Here is a 22,863-nt window from a genome sequence, read left to right as displayed (position 1 = left end):
ATTTTGCGAGTTTTGAACATCACACACAAAATCCTTCGAGTTTGTAACGTAATTTAGCACATACATTAGTTAATTTGATTTTAATTTTGTTTCAACATTGAATTCTACAGCACAGAGACACCCAAGAGACCCTGACTGTTTTGGACAGGTTAGATTTGGATACCGAACAGCCAACAGATGAGGAAATAGCTGTAAAGTTTGGCTTTGAAGAAGATTACTATGAGGGCAGACTTTCACGATGGCAAAAGCTCAAGCCAAAAATATGGTCACTTTTCGATGAACCTTACTCCTCTACTGCTGCCAAGGTCGGTATTTAATTCATTTTTTCACAGTAATTCACTTCAAAAAAATTCAAAAATATATTTTGAATAATCTCAATTCATTCATTTTCATTATGCTCTTAGAATTAATATAGATATTTTAATCTAGAAAAAAGCTCTCTTATAGAAGAATTTTTTTACGACTCATTTAAATCAACTCTTAACTTTAAATAAAATTGAAATATTTAATGTCTTACGCTTCACAGACAATTATTTGTAACAAGCAAAAAAAAAGTGATTAACAGTCATTTAAATAATACAATGAACTTCTGAACTTTATAATTGCAGTAAAATTACCCGTAACTACTCATTAAACATTTTTTGCCTTCATTTTTTAGCATTTTAAGCAGTCTAACTTTGAATTCTATTCCACTTTATTTTGAACCAAAAAAAAAATAGTAATCAATTGTAGATTAAAAAAAGTGAACATGATTGTGGAAATTGATAACAGTTTCTCTACAGTTAAATCGCTAAATTTTTTTTTATTATTCAGTTTTCATCTCTTTACTATTTGATTTTATTTTCGAGTAATTTTTCTTTCTTTTAAACCATTTGTTATTGACATGAACACGCAACGTATACAACAAACAAATGCCCACTAGCTATATGTTGAGTCTACATCGTTTGAAAACTAAGTGTAATTTGCTTGTCGTTGATTCGATCATGTGGTCTACGAATTACCGAGCCAGTTTATTCGACCGCGAGTTTTTTCTACATTAACGACTTTATGCATAGATACTGGACTACAGATATATATATATATATATTGCTGTATAAAACGATAATTTCCACTATTAATATTTAAATAAAAATATAAAAAAAAAAAGTAATAATGTAATTCTTTTATTTCGTACTAAAAATGTACCTGTAAATGACTATAGTTAGGAAATAATTATTGATTCTATCTCCATCGCATATACTTTTAACATCAATTCTTTCTTTTTTTTTATCTACCTTTTTTCTCGATCAGTATTTTGTCCTAAGTTATTATTATTGGAAAAAAATTTCACCCACTTCTAATACTCATAACTGATTGTAAACGAATTATTAAAAAACTTTTTTTTAACCAAAAACCGAATCATTAACTTCGATGAAAAAAGCTCTTTTCTCTCTGGAAAAAAAGTTAAAAACTTTTTTTCAAAAGCTTCATAAATATTCTAAATAAAAAAATTTATCAATGGTTGTATAATATATTTATAAATATAACATTAAAATATTTATATTTAAGACAGTAAAATATATCAGTAATTATCAGTATGATTTGCATAATTAATGATAGACAAATAATGCGAGTTTGACTTAAAATGGAAGCTTAAATAAAAAAATTGCTAATGATAATTAAATATTTGTTTAGTCGTAATAAGCATATGTGAATGATTATCTATGCATACTTTATGAAATAAATTATCAGCAAATATGAAGACTTTTCTCCATAGAATAATTTCAATATAATTAGCCATCAACATTGAGGATAATTTAGGTAATTTCGGTAATGACTAGTTCTGCATATTCCCCCTTTCAATTTCTCGATCAGTTTCACACGCATGCTAATGAAATTAGTAGACATTTCTGTACAATAGTATTGGCTGTTACTGTGTATCAATGTTTAATCATTAAAGATGCAAACTCATTTGATATCTGTCACCTTCATGAACTGCCATATATATTGAAGATAAATTGAATCATCTAAATTTAGTCAAAGTCAATGATATAGGCGTTGATTAGTACTTTTATCTCAACTCTCTAATCATTTTCTCCCTTTTGCGCTTAATTGACTACTCTATCTACACGTACATTGGCAGGGTCAGTCAATCATTATATACGAAACGTCAAAGTTTATTATTATAAAGTCATCTTGACGACTTCACCATCATAATCCAATTAAGGAAACAAATGAGAATAAAATATCCTCTTTTAATAAATAAATATTGAGAGATAAAATTATTATTGATTATCATATTTTCAATGTAGGGAAAATAATATGATCCATTAAGTAATGAGATTATAATAATATATGTTATTGATTAAAATTGATTAATAATTCAACGAAAAAATGTTGTCAGTGTCTGTTGGAAATTAATTGAAAATTAACTAAAAATCTATAAATGAAATAATAATTCATTAATGTTGATTTAATTTAAGAATTGATTTTATGAAGAAAACTAATATAATATTTATCCCGTAGATAGTCGGCTTGATATCCGTCTCTTTCATCTGCATCTCCATCCTGTCTTTCTGCCTGAAGACGCATCCTGACATGCGAGTACCAGTGATAACAAATCGCACAGTGAGAAGTGGAAATGTAACGAAATTTGTTTTGGATAAAACAGACACAAATGCTCACGTAGCTTTCTTCTACATCGAGTGCATATGTAATGCATGGTTCACATTTGAGTTCCTAATCCGTATGACGGCGAGTCCTAACCTCTGTGCGTTCATCAAATCGTCAGTGAATTTAATAGACATGATAGCCACGATGAGCTTTTACATCGACTTGGTTCTACAAAAATTTGCTTCACATCTTGAGAATGCCGACATCCTTGAATTCTTCAGCATCATACGTATAATGAGACTCTTCAAACTTACACGCCACTCGTCCGGCCTCAAGATCCTTATTCAGACATTTCGTGCTTCGGCTAAAGAACTCACGCTTTTGGTATTTTTCTTGGTACTCGGTATTGTGATATTCGCCAGCTTAGTCTATTATGCCGAGAGGATACAGGACAATCCAAAGAATGACTTCAAGAGTATACCACTAGGACTTTGGTGGGCCTTAGTTACCATGACAACCGTTGGCTATGGTGATATGGTCCCGAAAACCTATATAGGCATGTTCGTTGGTGCTCTTTGCGCATTAGCTGGTGTCTTAACAATCGCCCTGCCGGTGCCCGTGATCGTCAGCAATTTTGCGATGTATTACAGTCACACGCAGGCGCGAGCCAAGCTGCCCAAGAGGAAGCGCCGAGTTTTGCCTGCTGAACAGCCGAGGGTCCGAGTGACCAAGGTCCCGGGTGCGGGAGGGCAAAACGTCGGCACCACTGCTTGTGGCCAGCAAGTCGCCCTTCTACCTCCGACAACTGGTGGAGGAGGAGCTACCCCTCAAAACAGGAGGATGAATGCCATTAAGACCAATCATCCCAAGGATCCATTCGCCATTAAAGGTAATTAACTTATAATCATTGTCAGTCAAGTTGTTTCATTCGTATCTAAACACTTGGAAGGAACGTATCTCTGCTAATTTTTTATCAATCAATTCTTTTGAATATGTCTAAAGAATTCGTATAGAATGGAACCTTCAGAAAAATTAACACAGATACGATTTGAACAGTGGTACACATCAAGCAACTTGTCCCTGCCAAGAGTTCCTGTTAGGGAAATTGATTTGCTTATGGCTGGAATGAAAAGGAAAATATTTTAATTATGATAAGATGGAATTTTTGAAATATAAAGATGCAATATCCTCTGAATTGATAATGAAGATTCTTTGATCACCAAATAAATATGATGCTTTGATAGGAGAGGAGGATCAATGAACTTCATTACCGTCACTCAGGAGATTGTAAAAATTCCATCTTGCCTCATTTATTTTGATAAGTTCTTTAGATTATAAAAAAAAAATGTTTGTCAAAAAAATAAGTCTTTAGAATTGGCTAGTTTATATTTTTATTTATATTCTAAGAGAAATCGATTCCGATTGGCAATTTAAAACTCGTCTTATTCTAGAGTCTTGAACGTGGCCCACTTAATTCTAGAGGATGAAGAGGAAATTAGACTAGGACCATTTAGTAATTATTTGTATCATTGGTTGCTATATGGTAGCTCTATGGTAGTAATATTAGTGTAGGAAAACCTAATCAGGCCCCATATATGGCCATATTCCATTGCTACACAGGATAATCCTAGTAACTTTTAATTGATACCCAAGGAATGAATTTTTTATTATTTCTTCATAAATTAAATATCTTGGAATAAATAAAAACGTTTGAAATTTATCTCAGGTATTTTTTTCCTAACTCAATTCAACTTGAATGAGTTTAAATGAAAAAATAAGCCACATAAAGCAGTAGTTATGATATATTAGATAAATTCGTCTTTTCATACTATTTATTTCAATAAGTGATATAATTTCTGATGAAAAATTCTAGTCTGGGTAATAATTTCAGATTAAAAGACTTTTTATTAGATTCATAATTGGCTTTTTATCAATCTCAAAACTTTCAAAGTAACTAAATTACACATCAAAAACTTGAAGCTTTGATTTTATTTTTTTTTTTCATTCACACATAAATTCTGTCAGCGTGTTCAATATTTTCAATATTTCCTCGTTTTTGAATGAAGCAAATATTTTATATTTTCCTTCCTTTTAACGAATAATTAAATTTGACATGTTTTCAGCCTTCTTTCTGGACAGACACATTTATCACAATTTTTTTAATTAATTTAGATTGATGACATGGTATGAGGTTATGAGGAAAATTTTACCCATTTGCCAATATACCAATGAATATTTTCCAATTAATATTGACATGCTGTGTACAATGAAACCACACCAGCCAGGCTTAATTATAGTTCCAATATCGTTCAACCTATAAATGTTCACTGAGACTTTAATCGAACTTGTCGTATTAAATGAGTACTTTTTAACAGGGTCCTACTGAACTTAAAGACTAGCTCTGACTCGTTTTTGCTGCTTCCTTCATCATATGATGTTTCTTTTAAATTGTCTACATTCATAAGTAATGTAATCAATCTAAAAATTTGTTGGACTTCATTTTTCAAAATGTTTCTCATTCAAAATTGATAAATTTATTTTCTAAAGTATCTTTTATATTGTAAAAAAATTATTTATTAATGATAGAAAAATAAAAAAATTCGGTTGACTGCTAATAAATAATTAGTTTCCATTGAAAAAATATTGATAAATTAATTACTGTTGATTTCAAAGCTTTTGAAGAATCTTTGAAATTTACTTCCTACCACTAATATAAAATAAATTATTCAAATATGCCATTCCAACTTTATAACAGAATTAGCATTAAAAAATAACAAGTTGCTGAAGTAACGTTTAAAGAAAAACTTGCCAATTCCACTGGAGAATTAAATGACATATCAAGTTGTACTAACGTAGCCTTCAGACCAAGTTTCCTCTGTCATTATTTAATCACAAGCCCACAAACCACAGCACTCATCGTTTGAGAGTATGGTCATCCCGGGTGTAACGAACATATTCAAATTTACTCACTAATTTATAGCATCAACGTGACACCATTTTTAGTAAAAAATAAAATTATTTTTAAAATGTGGATCTCAGAATTTTTTTTTAATGTAAAATATATCTCTATTTGGAATTTTTGTTGCAGATGAGGATCAAAAGAACTCGAATTTGAGGACAAACGGGACCAAAACGTCGAGTGGTCTAGACTAGTATTGAGAAGAAACCAACTCTTCACTGCCGAGAACGCCAGCCGAGATTAATAATGAAATCTTGGTATGTAAAAGTAATGAGACATTAGTGTGAGTAACATACATTAAAAAAAAACCACTAAATAAATAAAAATAAAGACTACATAAGAAGTGAAAATAAATATGAAAAACAGATAATTTTTGATTGATTGAAAGAGAGAATGTGAGTGAGAATGTAAAATAGATAGAAAAATGGACAAAAACTGAAAATATTTCCAAAAAAATGAATTTAAAAAAAAAATAATGTGTACGACAAGAGATTGAATACTCTCTCAAAGTGTATCAGTGACTATTAACTAATGGCATCAGTAAATTACTGATTTGTCAGTGAAATTTTAACTGATTGACTTTTAGAGAGTATGTAGGGTAATATAAGGGAGTGGACCACATACTAGTGAAGTTAGAGATAATGTTTTAATAGAAATGGAAACCGTGATGAACTATTGTTAACAAAAAATATATTTAAAAAAATCCCTTTTATAACCTCGATTGATTCTCCATGGTAATAAATTAATTAATCAATCACATAATTAAGAGATTTTTCATATCGGGGACAGTTGAAAAACATTTAAAAATAAAAAAACCTATCCACGCTGCCTTTTTGCCATTCGAGGGTATATTCACTTAATCCTTAATATCCTGATGCACCATAAAAAAAAAATTTCACTCAAATTTCGTGATTCAGAAGAAATGAAAAAAGTAAAATATTGAAAATACCAATGATAACAATGACACAATCGAAAAAAGAATGATCATAAAAGTTTTTTATCTTCATAATTCTTTCACACGCGCGCCTCTCATTTGTAATTTTTGATCAAAAACTTTCTCTACGACCGCGTTTGGACAATCATCATGTCTTGATAACAAAAGATACCCCTCCATTTAATATCTTGATCACTAGGATGGGCAGAAAAAAATAACAAATAACAATGAAAAAACTTTTCTACTCTTTCTCTCTATAGACTATCGTGACATCTAAAACTGAATTGATTCGAGTTCGATAAAAGTATGCTATTTAATTTGCCAACTTTTCCATATAGAAGTTTATAAATAGCTTCGAAGATTCTAGTTATTTATTTAATTGAAAGAAATCTCGACAAAAAAAGAAAGCATGTATGTGATAAAATATATAATCATGCTGCAAATACTTGTGATTAGTTTTTTATGCATATTAAAAATCATTACTCAGACTTTTCATGTTAGAAAAAAAATAATTGAATAAACTCTACATAGTTTAGAGTCTTCTATAACTTTGTTGATCCTAGTTAGATAATTTTCAAACTTACTGGTGCTATTATTTACATATTTCAACTTTATATTGTTTACCTACTTTCTAAAAATGGCCTCTGAGATATGCATCATTTTTTTGCAACCTTTGCATTATCTTCAATAATTAAATATTAAATGCAGTCATTTGATTTTTTTATTTAAATAAAATAAATTCTACTTTTAAAAGCTATTGATGATAAACTTGTTCCAATTGTAATTATTGTAATGATTAATGAATAAATAATCAATGGCTCTTAGTAATTCATTAAATTCATCAATAATAAACTTTGCTTTCGTTCAAAGAAATTTATAAATTTCTATAGGTTTTTTATAAATTTTTTTTCCTGTCTATGATAACGTTTGAGTAAAATTATGTGCTGAAATAATAACGTAAATTTGCATACTATAGTTTCCAATATTAGTTTTCAAAGAATAGTTTAGAAAGTAGAATAAAAAAAAAAAAAAGAATATAATACTTGTGGTCATGGATGTATCTATAAAAATTTTCATATAAGCACATTAAATTCTTTTTATCATGTATTCTATTCATACATAGAAGAATTAGGAACATTTACTTTTTCTATATCATAATTACCATTAGTCAGATGACGAAAAAAAAAATTATCACAATTGTAACAATACATTGATATCACTAAATATAATACCTTTTACCAAACAATTACGTGATAACAAAAACAACCATTTTAATCTAGAAAAATTACAAAGGAAAAAAAAATTTCGCCAATATCTCTCTGAATATGTATTTATATATTTTATTCACATACAAGTTTTTTTTTTAATAATTCAAAATTCGTGATTTCAATAAAAAAAAAAACACTAGAAAAAAGTTATTTTTTTTCTCCAAAGAAAATAACATCAAATGAAAAGATCAATGCACTAAAATTAAATTTAGTACATCAATAAAATTACAAACATTATTTATCAAAGCTTTTATCGAGCTTTTTCGATTGAGACTGTTCTTTCAATTAGAGAAATACCCAGGGTCATGTTGGAATGCCGAAAAAAACCGACAATAATTTGAGGGGATATAGTTGAATAGTACACACTGTCGAGTGAAATGAGGGAAATGTTTTTATCTAAACGCGGTAATTTTTCCATTTATTTTCGTACCCCCGAGCTTTCTTTATTACCTAAACTGTAATGCTACTGGGACCAATCATCAATCATTCCTGTCTCTTTTCCTATAAATATATCCTCTTAGTAGTAAAAGCCGCAAAAGGCCTGAAATTTTTTGAAAAATCGAATGTCAACACATTTTACACCCGTAGCGTTAATATTTTCCTCCATTCTTGAAGTTATGTATCAAGTGAGTGGTTGAAATGCTCCGAGCTACGTTTATAATCTGTATTACATTAACATGTATATATATATATATATACATACACATAAAAACTATATATATATATATATATATATATATAAAATATACTCTAACACAAGTATACGACAACACTATACACAGCCCTCGAAAAATCCAGCGAACGATTTATTCTTCTTTCTATCGACATATCATTTGGGCGTAACTTTTTTCTGCCACCCTCCCTCCTCTCCCTTATACTCTACAGTCATTTAAATTATTCTCCCAGTGTTAGTGTTTTACTACTAGAAAAAACTATTTAAACGCAATATTGGTCAAAAATAACAGGACTAAATAAAAATATCATGAACCTTTATTGAGGTATAAAATATTTTGCAAAACAAAAAAAAAATGAACAAAAAATGATTGTTTTAAATTTTCTTTCTTTTATCGAGAAATTATTGAATTTGTCCGACGTAGTTCGTATAGTTTTGACTATTATTGTATATTTTATACTTTCAGAACCTTATCTTTCCGACTACCATTCCTTTCCTGGTTGTTCTTGAACTCTTTGGAAATTTAAAATGTCAGTAAGAGAAGAATAAAATAAACAGAAACAACAAAAATTGTAAAAGAAAAGTAATAGTAGGGAATGAAAAGCAAAATTATTCGGGAATGATCGAGTAATCGCATACTCGGAAGCGCGCTTTCTTATCGATTCTCTCTGGTGCTTTTGTCGTTGTGTGAAAGACTTGGGGAACAAAGAGAAACAAAAAAATTTGAAAAAAAAAAAGGGAGAGTAAAGAAAGAATATGATATATAAAAATACCATCATACATAAATATGTGTATATATCTATTCTTTTATAAAATTAATTAGTATTTGTAAAATCATAGTAAAATAATTTATAATTCGTAATTTATATGTATTATTTAAGTTCAATTAGAAATATTTTTTATGATCAGTACAGAATTATCCTTGAATATAGGGCATGCGAATGTATGTATGAATTCATGTGCATAATGATAACAATCAGAGGATAAATAAAAGCTTGATAGAATAAAAATTCATGTCGAAAGGGTGATATGAAAATTATTGACATTATTCTTTTGGTAAAAAAAAAAAAATTATTATTTACAATTTTATAAAAACATTTCGTAGAAGTTGAATGATTTTATTTTTAACAAACTAAAATAAACCAATTATTCACGTATCCGCATAATTTTGGACTCAAATATAAACACAGTAATATCAACTATTAATTAGGTCATTTCAAATAAATTAGTACAAAACTATATTATATAGAACTCAAACAAAAGTTTATTTCTGTGATGTACATAGAATTAAATGCCATTGATGAAAACTCGAATCTCAAGATTTATTACGTTTTTTGTCACAAACAATCGAAAAACTCAGTGCCATTTCAATCCTCTTTTTCATCCCCAATACTCGTCAATATATTACGAGTAATATTTTTTTCCTTCGCTGATGGTGCAGAAGAGCTTTTCGATTGTTTGCGAGTACTGCGCTACAATCGATCTTTGGCCGAGAATAAATGAGAATACATAAGAATCACGAAGTGAGAAAAAAGACGAAGAAATAGAAGACGAAGGAATAGGGAAAAAAAGAAAATGGTCGAGGGTCGAAAAAACGGAAATTGTCGTTTATAAGGGAACAATGAGGAAAACGTGACTCTTGAGCTTTTGCAGAAAATCTAATAGATAAGTCATATAGGGGAAGGCCTGCTTAATTCACACGAATTTTTTTTCTATGTCAACTAAGTTAATTTAAAAGAATGAATCTCAACTAATAATATTAATGTGAAATTAATCTTATACGGACTATCGTAGAATAATAATTTACTTCTCAATTTTCATTAAACTAATAAGAAAAAAAGAATATTTTTCTAAAAATTAATATTTTACTTGAGTTTTGTGAGAGTAAAAATATTAAATAATAATGGGGAAAAAAAATTAATAATAATAATAACTAAATAATCGGACTTATGAAATCTATCTTTAATAATTAAATAGGCTTCTCAAACCATTTTCTTTATTCAACAGACAGTCCTGGTGATTGTGATGGAAAACATAAAAAAGCCCTTAACGAGTAAAAAAGGAAAAAAATTATAAATTAATTTACTAAGTGGATACGTATGTTTTATGTATATTATAGAAGATTTTGTTTTATTACATTGTATTAAAAAAATGAAAAAAAAAAAAAATGAGATTTCTGTAACGTTAAAAGAAAAATCGTTAATTAAATTTTTAAGAATTGGGGGAGATAAAGCTTGAAAGAATGTAGGTGAGTGAGAGAGAGAGAGAATAAAATGATAAATCGTATGCGAGAGTGAGAGAAAAAAAAATATTTAATTTATATAAAAAGAAAGAAATTATTGAATAAAAATACTAATACATGGTTATAATAATGAAAGGAATGCATATCGACCACGGGCACACATGCACTCATGCACCACTGAACGAACATTTAAAAATTAAGCGATTATTTAATATAAAAAAGACAGGTGAGAAATAAAAACTGTTGGTAAATTTAAAAAAGTTGACGTTAAGAATCACGAATCATACTTTTTTTTGTGATTTGTGAAAGATATATTGTGAACAAGGGAAAGTTGAGCAGTTAAACTCACGCAGTGTTGCACGCGAAAGACTAACTCGTATGGATAAAACTTTAAAAATAATAATAAAATAATAATAACAATAAGAATAATAATAAAAATGAAAATAGGAGACACACGCGAGTTGACATCACGAAATTGAACATAATCACAATAATACACCGCCCATAATTAACCCTGCCCTTTTACATTCACTATTTTACCGCAACGTAAATTCATTATGACTTTCTAGTTAGTTTAAAAATTAATAATGATTATTATAATGCTAACTTACTAAGAATGATGATATTATTATGAATTAATAAACAAAATAGTCCAGTCAATCTAAGACTTTGCATTACGTGACAGAGAAAAATGTTGTAAATAATTTTCGTTGGGTATTAAACTTCTTATGTGACTCCATTTATTCCATAGATTTCTTGGAAAAAGTAGTATTATGAATGGCTTAAAGTTCAAGTCTGAAATGGTCGTATGTCTATCGAATTAAATTAATATAAATAAATTATTTACAAATTAACAAAAGCCTCCAAGTATTGCAAAGCTACTGGAAATAATAATAATTTTATCTCGAAATTTTTCATAAATGAAAACCTTTAGAGGCGAAATCGTAAAAGTAATTTTTGCAGAAAATTTAATTCTCTACAAAAAAAAGCTTGTAAAATATAAACTAATCTCGCATTGTAGTATTATTTTTTGTATCATAAATTCAGTAAGTTATATTGTCTTTTTGACTGGGCTACTGTAAAAAGATCATTTTTTGAACAAATAAATGATAAACAAAAAATAGTGATCATTTTCTTACTGACGATATTTCGTCATCCGGAAAATTCCTGCTCGATCGTTAACAATTACCATTTGCCAGTTATTTAATTAATTATTCAATGAATTACTTCGAGGTTGCTGTTTAAATGATTGTATCGTTGATATCACACGAATTTCAATGGTAATTGAAGATTTTATGAAAATAATTCAAGTGCTCCAGATGCAAAAAATATGTTAATAAAGTCAAATAGTTTTTAGAATTAATTAATGAAATAAAACAATATAATCATACAAATTATAAAAGCATTTAAATCAAGTAGTAAATTATTGGTATGTTTAACAAACCTGTAAATGATTATTTTAAAAAGTAATTTGACTTTATGAACATTTCATTTTTGCATCATGTTGAAGTTAAACTGCACAAACATGCAAACGTGTGAATATATCACTATAATTTTAATCGAGAAAATACTTGACATTTTGAGTCAAGTGATAAATAAAAACGATAAATCTCTCGTTAAATTAAAGAAAAAAGAAGTTTTATGAGATTAAAAAATGATTTAATAAATATATTAAACAAAAAAAAAAAATATACAATGTAAAGAATAAAAGAAAACAAGAAACGAAAAAGAATGGTTATCAAATAAATCGTTGCTAATTTTCACAGATATTAAAAAATAATAATAATAATAATAAATAAGTAAATATGAAAAAAATGCAAAAAAATACAGAGATAAATGCGAATTATATATTATTGTACTGCGAGCCAAGCGCTAAAATTACGACGAAGTAGCTGGTTTGTAAATAAAATTATTTGATTCTTTGAATGAAAACTTCTATTATTTTTTATCCACCAACATTTTATTTTATTATCATAAATAATCATTTTCATTTCACTTTACATTATTTACAGTGCATCAAGTATCACATATTTATATTTTATCTTCACAAATGATTAATTAATAATTATAAATATATACAAATAAATTGTTTAAACTTTTTGTTATAAATTTTTCATCTAAATATTTAATGTTGATTATTATTAATAAATAAAAATAAATAAACATTCAACTACTGTTTATAATCAAGCAAATATTTGAACTAAAGTAAGTAAAAACTTTTCCATAATTTTCGTTTTAATAAACTTAATCAGTAAGAGTAACTTAATATTCAGTGAGTGTATAATGAAAAAGCTCAAACAATTCCTATTAACGAAAATTATGTACTAGGATATCGTTGATAGTGACTTATATTCAAACAAATAGAGGGCGAAAATGTGAATAATTAAAATAAATAAAATAAAATATGATGGGGGAGTGTCTGAATACTATAACACGATAATTTACTGCTTTGGATATACAACGTTATAAAATAGGAAGCAAAATAGTGATGCGTGGAAAAGACTAGTTAAGTATGATAATTTGAGTTAGGGGACGCATGGTAGTTGTTCATAGTTCAAACACATGCCAACCATATCCTCAGGCGATGTGTAATTCTGATCCCCTCCTGGCATACCAAATTCTACCCTTATATGAAAGGGAGTTGCTGATGTTTCGACCCGACAATTACCATCCGCATCAAATTCACTTGGACCACATAGTGAACTTCCGCAGTGCTCCATATCGCAGATTCCAGTACCATCGTTTCCAGGCTAAAATGTATAATGTTTTATTGATTATTCATTAACTACGTTCAACTTGAGTTTTAAGAAAGTAAAGCAAGGCTGAAAATAAAGAAAAATGATAGACTAAAAGAAAAAAAATACAAAAACTATGAAGAAAGAAATATATTCAATAAACAAACAATGAATTTAAACGAATACAAATAGTCTAAATAGAGAGATAGCAGGCTATTTTTTGTCAAAAGACTATTATTTCATGATTCCAGGTTATAACAAAATTTTTCAGAATATTTTACAAAAATTAAGCTTCTGAATATGCAGTGAATTGAGGAAAAGAGAATTGTGATAACGAGATTGCATCAGAATATTTAAAAACAATACTTTCATAAATGCAAATAATCATGGTGATATTAAATAAAACAGTTAATTGGACGTAATTTTTTTTTTTTTTTAAATGCTCGAATATTGGATAAAAGTTGTACAAAAAACGTCCAATAGTTCAAATATTACTTTAATTAATTAAATTATGTACATAATAAAAAAGTGTCTGAAATTAATTTGAAATTAGAACAGTTAATTCAATTAAGTACTTATTTAAATGAAAACTTTGACGTAGATAAAGTTGAATTGAACTACGATTACATTCAATTTATTTATTAATTATAAATTACTTCAAAAAATGTACTAAATAGGCAAAGTTGTTTTTATAATAAAATAATAATAATAATCTACTAGAGCTATAACAATATTGATTAAACAATCATTTGATTTCTTAGAAGCTTTAAAATGTAGTTCATCAACACAATGATAATTATCAGAATATCAGATAAATTTATTCTATTTTTGATGTAATGACAATAATTCTTTTTACTTTACGATAAAATACTATGATAAAGGAAGATAACAAACATTTATAAGCTAATTTGGTGTTGGTAAATGAAGTTAAAAAACTTACTAACAAAGATGACTATGTAAAAATATGTAAATTATATCTTGAAAAATATATAAAATTACCTTAGACCAAGGAATAAACATTATTGAACATTTTCCAATAACAAAATAACTAAAACACAAAAGAAAAAAAATTCTGAAATAAACCCATACTTTTAAAGCAATAGAAAAGAGGAATAAAACTCTGAAAAATAGTTAAAACGTTTGTCTATAAAGTTTAAATGTCATTCTAGTTGCGATAAATCACAAGATCAACATCTCCAGTATGTTCCAAAGACAAAACAGCGAAAGGATTTTTGCTGATTTGCATGCCACAAACTTGGTCATGACTTTCACTGCAAGCATCCGTAATTGTTATAAACTTTGCCTGAAGATCCGTTCGTTGAATTATTTATAAGTGCTGTAGAGCTTCTTGAGGAAAAGTTTCAACAGCCTATCAGAGGGAGAAAGAAAAAGCAACCGAAAGAGAAAAGTGAAACAGAAGAGAATAACATATCTGATTGATTAAAATCAATCTATACCGTAATAAATTCTTCAAAGTCACATGGGATGAGTACACGATCGACACACCGTCGAATTGGTGGAAGATCATCCGAACTAGCTCCAGAGCCTTCAACCTGTGACGTTTGATTACTCTGTCTAAATCTCGGGGGACCAATCCGAAATGAATTATTGCTGCATGCTGAATATGCAATACTACACATCCCCTTTTCCTGACGAACACATAGAAGGTAATCCTGGTTGGCAAAATATCTACCGTTTGGTAAGTAATTTAATGTCTTCAAAGTGCCTCGAGGAGCATCAAAGTACTGAAGACATCCTGCGGGTGCTCGTTGTTCAAATGGTAGCTGTATTACCGACATTTCCCACATTCTTGATTGTAGATTACTTGGTAGAATAAAATCCAACTTCACTGGTCCCTCCGTAACATCCACATAAACTTGAACAAAAAGTTTTCCACTTACTTTGAACACTCATCCTTAAGCTATATTAAAAGAATTGTTGTAGAGTATTTTATACTACTTAAATTGACTTGGAATCGCCAACAGTATCATCTTTTGTATTATTTGTGATAATATATACAGATAATACATACTTTACTATTACATTTGCATAGTTTTATGGAAAGATGTATATAAATGACATTGATATAGGTTGCAGTTTTATTCTTCAACTTATCTTTATTGAAGCAATGAATATGAATAAAGAAAAATGATTACATTTGTCAGAGAATACTTGGGCTATTTCAAACTTTTATGATGATTCTTCCATAGATTATTACAACAATTTTATACTATGGGATCTGATTTAGTTTAAACACCTTCCAAGTTGATAACCAATAACAAGATCCAAGAAGAATGGTGAATTGGTAAAAGAGTTTTAAATTTTTTGCAAGCACACTTTTGTGAATAAGAATATTATAAAGTAATAAAGAAATCTTTTATTCTAATATTAATTCAAAATAGATTACCACCTTTCTAAAGATCAAACCCAATTTCTACTGATTTCAACATTTCAAATATAATCAATAGATAGATAATAAAAAATAAAACTGTAATATACCATTTTAATTTATAGTAGTCATTAAAAGTTTTCCAAAGTTTGTTTTACGTTAAATATTGCAAAAGATACAATATTTAATGTAAAATTATAAATTTTAAAGTAATGAAAAAATGGAGAGTCCCTATTCTTAAATAGTTAAAAAGTTTCATTTTAATGACATGCTACCGAATAAATTTAGAGTTAGCACATTTCTCTGAAGAAAACTTAAGGAATCTTGAAAATCCAATTTAATCCAGATGAATTGGGTCAAATTAAAAGTGATTAGGATACTTACTGTGTTGGCCACTATTCCATCCACAAATTTGGAAAATTCTATCGTCACTAGTAATTTCCATGACATCTTCATCACAAATTCCAGTACTTCGGTTCGGTTGACCCTAAAATGTAATCATGTCCAGTAAATTTTTTAAACCAATCACAACAAATTGATCACTAAAAAAACATTAAGAGTAAAAGAAGATAAAAGATAGCTTAATCTTACGATATTAAAGTGAACGAAGTCAATCCTTAATTGGCTAACTTGCGATCCGGTTTTTCTGATGACCACTGAACAATTCATGGGCTGATCGATGAGATCTGGGAATCCAGGACTTGTCACGTAGGTCAAGTTATTGAATACTTCACTGCCGCAACTTGCAGTAACTTAATATTGAATTTTTCATGAAAAAGTCTTATTTAACTCGATTTAAGATTCTAAAGTGATAATAGAATATTAAAAGAAAAAAGAAAAAAAATTAGTTATAAGAGAAGTTTTTTTTTAGTTTTTGTTTTTGAACATACAAGCCAAATAATATAATTACCCCAGCAATTCTTTCAAGTTATTTTAACAGGTTTTAATAATGAATTTAAAGAAAATTCAGTGTGTAAATTCACATTAACGTCAAATAGTAATGTATTTTTACCAATACTCTACTAACGTTTTGCAATAATTTTGAATTAAACTTTTGAACGTATTTTTTCAAATAAAATTTTTGAAAAATCGTACAAAAATCATGAGATAAAGTTTAATTTGAATTTGGGCGGAATTTCAATTTGAATAATCAATAAATATATTTTTTTGATATTACTAAAATATTATAATATTTAATAATGTCAAGAACTATAAAAATGTAATTTATCTCTGAATAAAGTCACATTATAACTCAACTTTTTCCATGCATATGTAATTTAATGTACTATAATAGAGTATCGATTTCCTAAAAAAGAAAAAAAAAAATTTAATAATTCCTCTACGTCTTCATCATCATTTTTTAACTCCGAAAAAAGCTCCCACTACTGAATGATTGATAAATTCTCGTCTATTGTAAGTTGCCTTTGGATTCTTAATTGGCCACAGTATAACGTCAAGTAGTAAAAGGGAAGAAAAATGATGCCTTAAGCATGCAATTCACAGATCACAGAGCTGCAAGTAAGGTACTCATGCATTTGAAAGTCGTTCCCCAATGGTTAAACGTTTTTTTTTTTTTTTTTAAATTTTTGTTCCTCCATTCACGATTCACCTTCCTCTCATCTACTCTTTCGTTTATAATTTCTCGGGTGCGCAGAGAGAATATTTGCCCACGGTACCAAGCAACAAAACTAGCCTTGAAAAATTGATGAATCTCGATTCTAGTCTTCTCTTTGCATGAAAAGTAAAGGAAGCAGAGAGTTGAGAAGAAAGGTGGAGAGATCAAATTGGGCCCTTGAAGCCGAGTGATTTGACGTTAAATTTCCCTCGTGACGCAAAGTAAATATTACAAGTGTTATCATCCTAGACTCAATGTCATGAGATTTGAGATCAACAACAGAAGAATTGCTTACAATCTACACCATCGTACTCTCTTGGAAGCTAAAGAAAACTGGTCATGAACTTCAACGGTATAAGAGAGAAAGGTATGCGACCATCGACAACCGTAAACATCAAGGTGTATAAGCACTTGAGATTTTTTTATAAATAATAAGACTCATTATTTTTAAATATATAATGAAGTTTTATCATTTATTTTAACTTTTATAGAATTCTATCAGAGGAAAGAGTAATTTTAGTGGTAGTATTTGAAAAATACTCTTTTTAGAGTATTTTTAATTCTACACAAAGAAAACTTTGCAGTTGTTTCTGTTTATAAAGCTTTTTTCATTATTCAAGTCGATTACTGCAGTTGGAAGAATTTTTCAAGTATTTAATTAAACAATAATACTTTGTCAGCTTGTTCAATAATTTATAAATATTTTTTTTTTTCTTCATTTATTATTAAGAAAGTTTAATTAATTTAACTGTAAAGTAAGAACTGCATGTTTTTAATTAAATAAAGAGTGTACTGAGTGGAATGACAAAAAATTATTTCTTTGCCTTTGTAATCTATTATACATATGTAGTCCATGCACAAACCTTCAGTAATCACATAACTGTACCTGAGATCCGGTTTTACTACATCAACTGTGAATTTTACATAACAGCAAAAACATCACTTTAAAATATTTTGAGATGTTTTCTTAACATTTAATACATATTTATTATTTAATAAAAGTTTGATATAAATTTTATAAAATATTTTTCCAAGATCCAAACATATTTTTTATGATTAAAATTTTTTTTATTAATAAAAAAAAACTTTTTATTAAAAAAAAAAATAAATAATCTATTGTTTGAAGAATGGTATGAAGTTGTATAACATTCATTTGTGTAATAAATAGAATAGCTTTGAAATAAAAGATAAATTTGCTTTGTATAGACAAATTAATGTGAATAAAAAAGATAGTATGAAATTTTAATGAACTCAAATTACGATTGAGTTATTCACGAAAGAGGGGAAAAAAAAGAAACAAAATCATATGTCTGTAGAATTAACAGCTGTCATTTTCACGTAAAAAAAATATACGTAAAGAAAAAAATGGCATGATAGAAACAAAGAAAAATATTCTTTTTTACTCACAGACACAGCAAACACCGAATCCGAGAGCACATGGACCGTGAGATTTTCCTTGTTGAATTCGACACTCGTATGTATTCATACATATTCCCCGGCGACGTTGATCCTCGGATAGACATTCCTCCTCCACAGGAACAGGAAAAAAATTCAGCACTGCAATTTTTATACAACGGTATTTCATTTAATAACTCTACACTTTTTTAAAGATTTTTTTTTTTCTCTCGTTAATTAAAAATATACATTAAATTTTATTCCGGTACTTCATTAGTATTACTTAAATTTTAATCAATCAAAAATAATCACATATATGTTTACTTTTCCCTACTATCTATCAAATTAATAAAATTTCATCAATATTTCAGCTTAAATTAATTAAATTTATTATTATTTATGAAGTGGATGGAAATTATTTTTCTAAAAGCATAAAATTCATTTCATTTAAACTTATCAGTTTTACTAGAATTTCAATCAACTGTATGGATTACATAAATAACTTTTATATTTCAATATAACTAAATAAGTTCTAAATTATTGTTAATCAATACGATATTTAAGCTTGAAATTGAAGCCAATCTAATATTTATTTGTAATTATAACAATAAATCAGCTAAATTGATTCTATTTGAAACTACCTTAGGTCAATAAAGAAAATTTGTTAGTTATCCTCATTTATTGAGTTATTTAATGAAACCATTAATCCATGATTATTTAATATTCACACCACACTTTGTTTATCTTATACTAAAAGAATTATTTATTACATTTGTAATAAATTACTTTGAGAATTATTTTGATATAAATATTTTCTCCTATTTTTATTGCAATATGAATGACGTAATTCGATTGGACCATTTGAATAATAAGTAAATGACAGAATGTCATTCAACTCATCCAGAACCTTTTTTAGTTCAATTTTTCTGGAAAAAAAATAAAGAACATTGAAATTTTCATTGGTTTTTACAAGAGTGAAGATTTCATTATGAAGAATAAACTGATATTCGAAAATAAATACTATTATAATTACATATAGAAGCATAGAATTTTCTACATTATTTATGATAGATATTTTATCATAAAATTATGAACCCCCTAGGTCTAGAACTGAATCAATAATTCGATATATTTTCGTATTTATAAAAGGTTTATTGTTTATGAACCTTTGTTATTTTCTAATAAAAAAAATATGCCAGCAATAAATAAAAAGGGTATATGAAAAAGTTCATTTGCACACAAGAGACGTGATTATTCCTCACATTCAATGATTGAATCCTAAAGTGGGTAAACAAATCGCCAATACTAACATATCACGAATAAATAGTACAATAAATTTATTGCAAAATAAGCACACACGAGGCGAAACTCGACTGTGAATAAATCTTTTCCAATTGATAATTTATAAATTCCGTCACTCGTCTCCCTTTGTACTACACACCTCCTGTATATGGCATTTTAGTGAATCTCCAGAGTTTTGCGTGCTAGTAAACCACAAGAGATACTATAGAGCTGAATGCAATTTCCTTTATGGGACGAAAATTTAATTTTCGCTTGTTTCGATGCTTTACAAGAAAAGCAAAAGAAAAAATCTAAAAAAAAAAAAATTGATAAAAACAACAGTAAAGGAAAGAAGAACAGAAAAATAATATTAAAATAAAGTTTAACTTAATTTAGATTCACAAACGGCGACAAGTTACCTAACACGAGAATTGAATTAATCGAATCCGAATCGTTCAAATAAAACACAAAATATATGAAATGGAAATTCATAAATTTGTAATTCTATTGATATTTAAACAAAGATAAAATCACCTCCTCTTTTATTAAATTTTTATACATAAAGAAAATTTAAAGCTATAACTCCAATTTTATTGACTTATTATACTAAGAGGTTCAGACAAAATTACCATAGCTTTATGTATGTCTATATGTTTCATAACTCTATTAAATCATTTTTTATAATAACCTAGGTAATGACTTCTTGTTCGACATATAAACAATTCACAGTAAATTAGAAGGCATATTGGATATTTATTACGCATATTGGATATCAAAACCACTGTAAGTTGGCACGAAATTTATTGTCATAAATATAAAAAAATTTTTCAAAAAATAAAAAGTGGAATAATGTTTGATGGTATGCGCCACGTTTGAGATTCGTGCTTCGGATATTGAGTGGTTGTATATTTATCATGAATATTCGCTACGAGATTCCAATCGCAAACGCATATTTCGGCATTATGGAAGAATGGGGAATATAAATAACATAAAAAAAAGAAGAATATTTATATTCACAGCTTGTTTGTCACCATAAACATCCGAACATTTAAAATTGAGGCTACTTTGGTGATCAACTCTCATTCCAGAACTCTTTTGTTAAGAAGAATAATTAGTACTAAATTTATGTTACACAATTTAATTGTAATAAATTTTTCCCAACTATTTTATATTATAGTCTTCGTTAAAATAATTAAGACATCAAGCAAATATTTAATTTGATGTAAAAACTGTAACTAAAAATATTCATGATGCATCATCTCTTATTGATCCAGAGTAATTGTTTTATGCTGCTATTCCTCTTAAGTCAATTTTAAAAACTTCACCTTCAAACAAAAGTTGTAACGAGACAGGAGTAATTGAATTAATTAAATATGCCTGAATATTTAATTCTTTGCAACAAATTTTCGCAAGTTTAAACGTGTTAATTTCCTCTATCTACCTTTAGTCTCTAGAATAATTGAGGTAGTTTCACCACTTTTGTTAAGCTCTTGTTTGATACCGAGATAATAGTAGGCCTTATTTCAAGAAAATGGTAATTATTGCATAAATTAATGGATGTATGCATATATAAACAATTTTCCCCATTTATTTAATTAAATAGCTAAAAAGAAGCTCTTCATATGCTTGAATTTTAAATTAAATGAACATAAAACAACGAATATATACTAATAAAAAACTATACTCAAGTATGAAATGTAATGCGAATGAAAATAAATAATCTTTTTGACAAACAAGAGTTAATTGTTTATTCACCCCTTGGTTCCAAAGGACTTTGTAGTGAATTCCACTTGGGTGGCTGTTCAAAGGTAGGCCACAGGTTGGACATGAACCAGTGTTGACTTGGTACCACAAGCAGGATAATTGTCAACCACCATAGTAACCATTGACACATGATGACAACACAATTCAAACGATATTATTATATACTATTATTATTATTCCATACCACAGTATATACACTTATCTACCAGATCCCTTTATGCCTTTAAAGTGTTTGCTAGTTCAAGGTCTCGGTCTTGATACGAAAGCCTCGATGAACTGAGTGACCAACAACCTGATGATGTCCTCCCCACTACTTCGACCACCATCACCTTTCAACATCTTTGATGCACTTGAAAAGAATGTGTAAAATTCAGCAAAACATCTATAAACGTAATTGCTCGTTTGCTTTCAGAATTCCGTTTTGTTTAAAAAAAAAATAATCTTTTTCTAAATGGCTAACAATAAATTATCTATTATTTATATTAATTAAGACGTAAAAAATAAAATTGGCACAATCATGGCAATGTAATTTATATTACTTTATAAGAGTGCCTAAATGAATATGTATATGAAGAAAGTAATAAAAAACTCACCAAAGGTTAGTTTTTTTTTCTTTTGATACCAAAAAATTGCAATGATAGAATGATCATGGTTTGTAATTAAGAGTCAATTATGGAAATAATCATTAATCAATTAGCCGAATCGGCAATGTTCGTGACATATACTGACAGTTAGAGTTAAATACGCCGTACTTTACATACGTTATTACACTACTCTTCAATATATGGTTCATATTAATTAAACAATTACAAATTAATTAAAACTTAATACTGATCTATTTCATGTCATCTACTTTTGATCAAAACATCGACGCAATAAATGAGACGCAATAAACTCAAAAGAGCGGGAAAACACTATAACGGTCAAACAGAAAAATAATTATCTAATGTCGGTAACAAAATTGAAAGTGCGTTCATCATAGTAGGAGCATCTTGTTCATAGATGGCGTGAGCTCA

General features: G+C 28.1%; 2 protein-coding genes across 8 annotated transcripts in view; one reads left to right on the top strand and one right to left on the bottom strand.

Moving 5' to 3' along the window:
* Window positions 1-7,147, top strand: part of Shaw (Shaker cognate w) — a 31,135-nt gene extending 23,988 nt beyond the window's left edge. For all 3 annotated transcript variants that reach the window (XM_035091198.1, XM_035091197.1, XM_035091196.1), the window contains 3 exons: window positions 111-305; window positions 2,506-3,481; window positions 5,681-7,147. In XM_035091198.1, coding sequence (XP_034947089.1) covers window positions 111-305; window positions 2,506-3,481; window positions 5,681-5,745 — 1,236 coding nt within the window. In that variant the 3' untranslated portion in view covers window positions 5,746-7,147. The remainder of the gene's footprint in view (window positions 1-110; window positions 306-2,505; window positions 3,482-5,680) is intronic.
* Window positions 7,148-12,930: 5,783 nt separating this feature from the next.
* Window positions 12,931-22,718, bottom strand: LOC118071794 (cubilin-like). 5 transcript variants are annotated; one of them, XM_035091202.1, is made up of 8 exons: window positions 22,441-22,718; window positions 22,054-22,196; window positions 21,839-21,924; window positions 18,815-18,964; window positions 16,384-16,544; window positions 16,177-16,279; window positions 14,861-15,279; window positions 12,931-13,418 (listed from the first exon to the last, which is right to left on the bottom strand). In XM_035091202.1, the coding sequence occupies exons 3-8, from the start codon at window positions 21,909-21,911 to the stop codon at window positions 13,194-13,196; spliced, it is 1,131 nt and encodes a 376-aa protein (XP_034947093.1). In that variant the 5' UTR covers window positions 21,912-21,924; window positions 22,054-22,196; window positions 22,441-22,718; the 3' UTR covers window positions 12,931-13,193. The 5 variants fall into 5 exon arrangements, with proteins under 5 accessions (XP_034947093.1, XP_034947092.1, XP_034947094.1 ...); XM_035091201.1 differs by having other exon boundaries at window positions 21,839-22,196; XM_035091203.1 differs by lacking the exon at window positions 21,839-21,924 and having other exon boundaries at window positions 22,032-22,196.
* Between the last annotated feature and the right edge of the window lie 145 nt (window positions 22,719-22,863).

Source organism: Chelonus insularis, unplaced genomic scaffold (assembly GCF_013357705.1).
Source record: "Chelonus insularis isolate UGA/USDA-ARS -01 unplaced genomic scaffold, ASM1335770v1 contig_88_pilon, whole genome shotgun sequence".
In the NCBI taxonomy this organism is placed as follows: Eukaryota; Metazoa; Arthropoda; class Insecta; order Hymenoptera; family Braconidae; genus Chelonus; species Chelonus insularis.
This window is presented reverse-complemented; position numbering and strand designations above follow the sequence as displayed.

Coding starts and splice junctions, on each gene's coding strand:
- LOC118071794 (XM_035091201.1), bottom strand. CDS start 21,977: ATGTGTCAATGGTTACTATGGTGGTTGACAATTATCCTGCTTGTGGTA. Junction 18,965..21,838: donor AAGTCCTTTGGAACCAAGGG/GTGAATAAACAA, acceptor TAAAAATTGCAG/TGCTGAATTTTTTTCCTGTT. Junction 15,280..16,176: donor ATGGAATAGTGGCCAACACA/GTAAGTATCCTA, acceptor TTTTTGTTCAAG/TTTATGTGGATGTTACGGAG.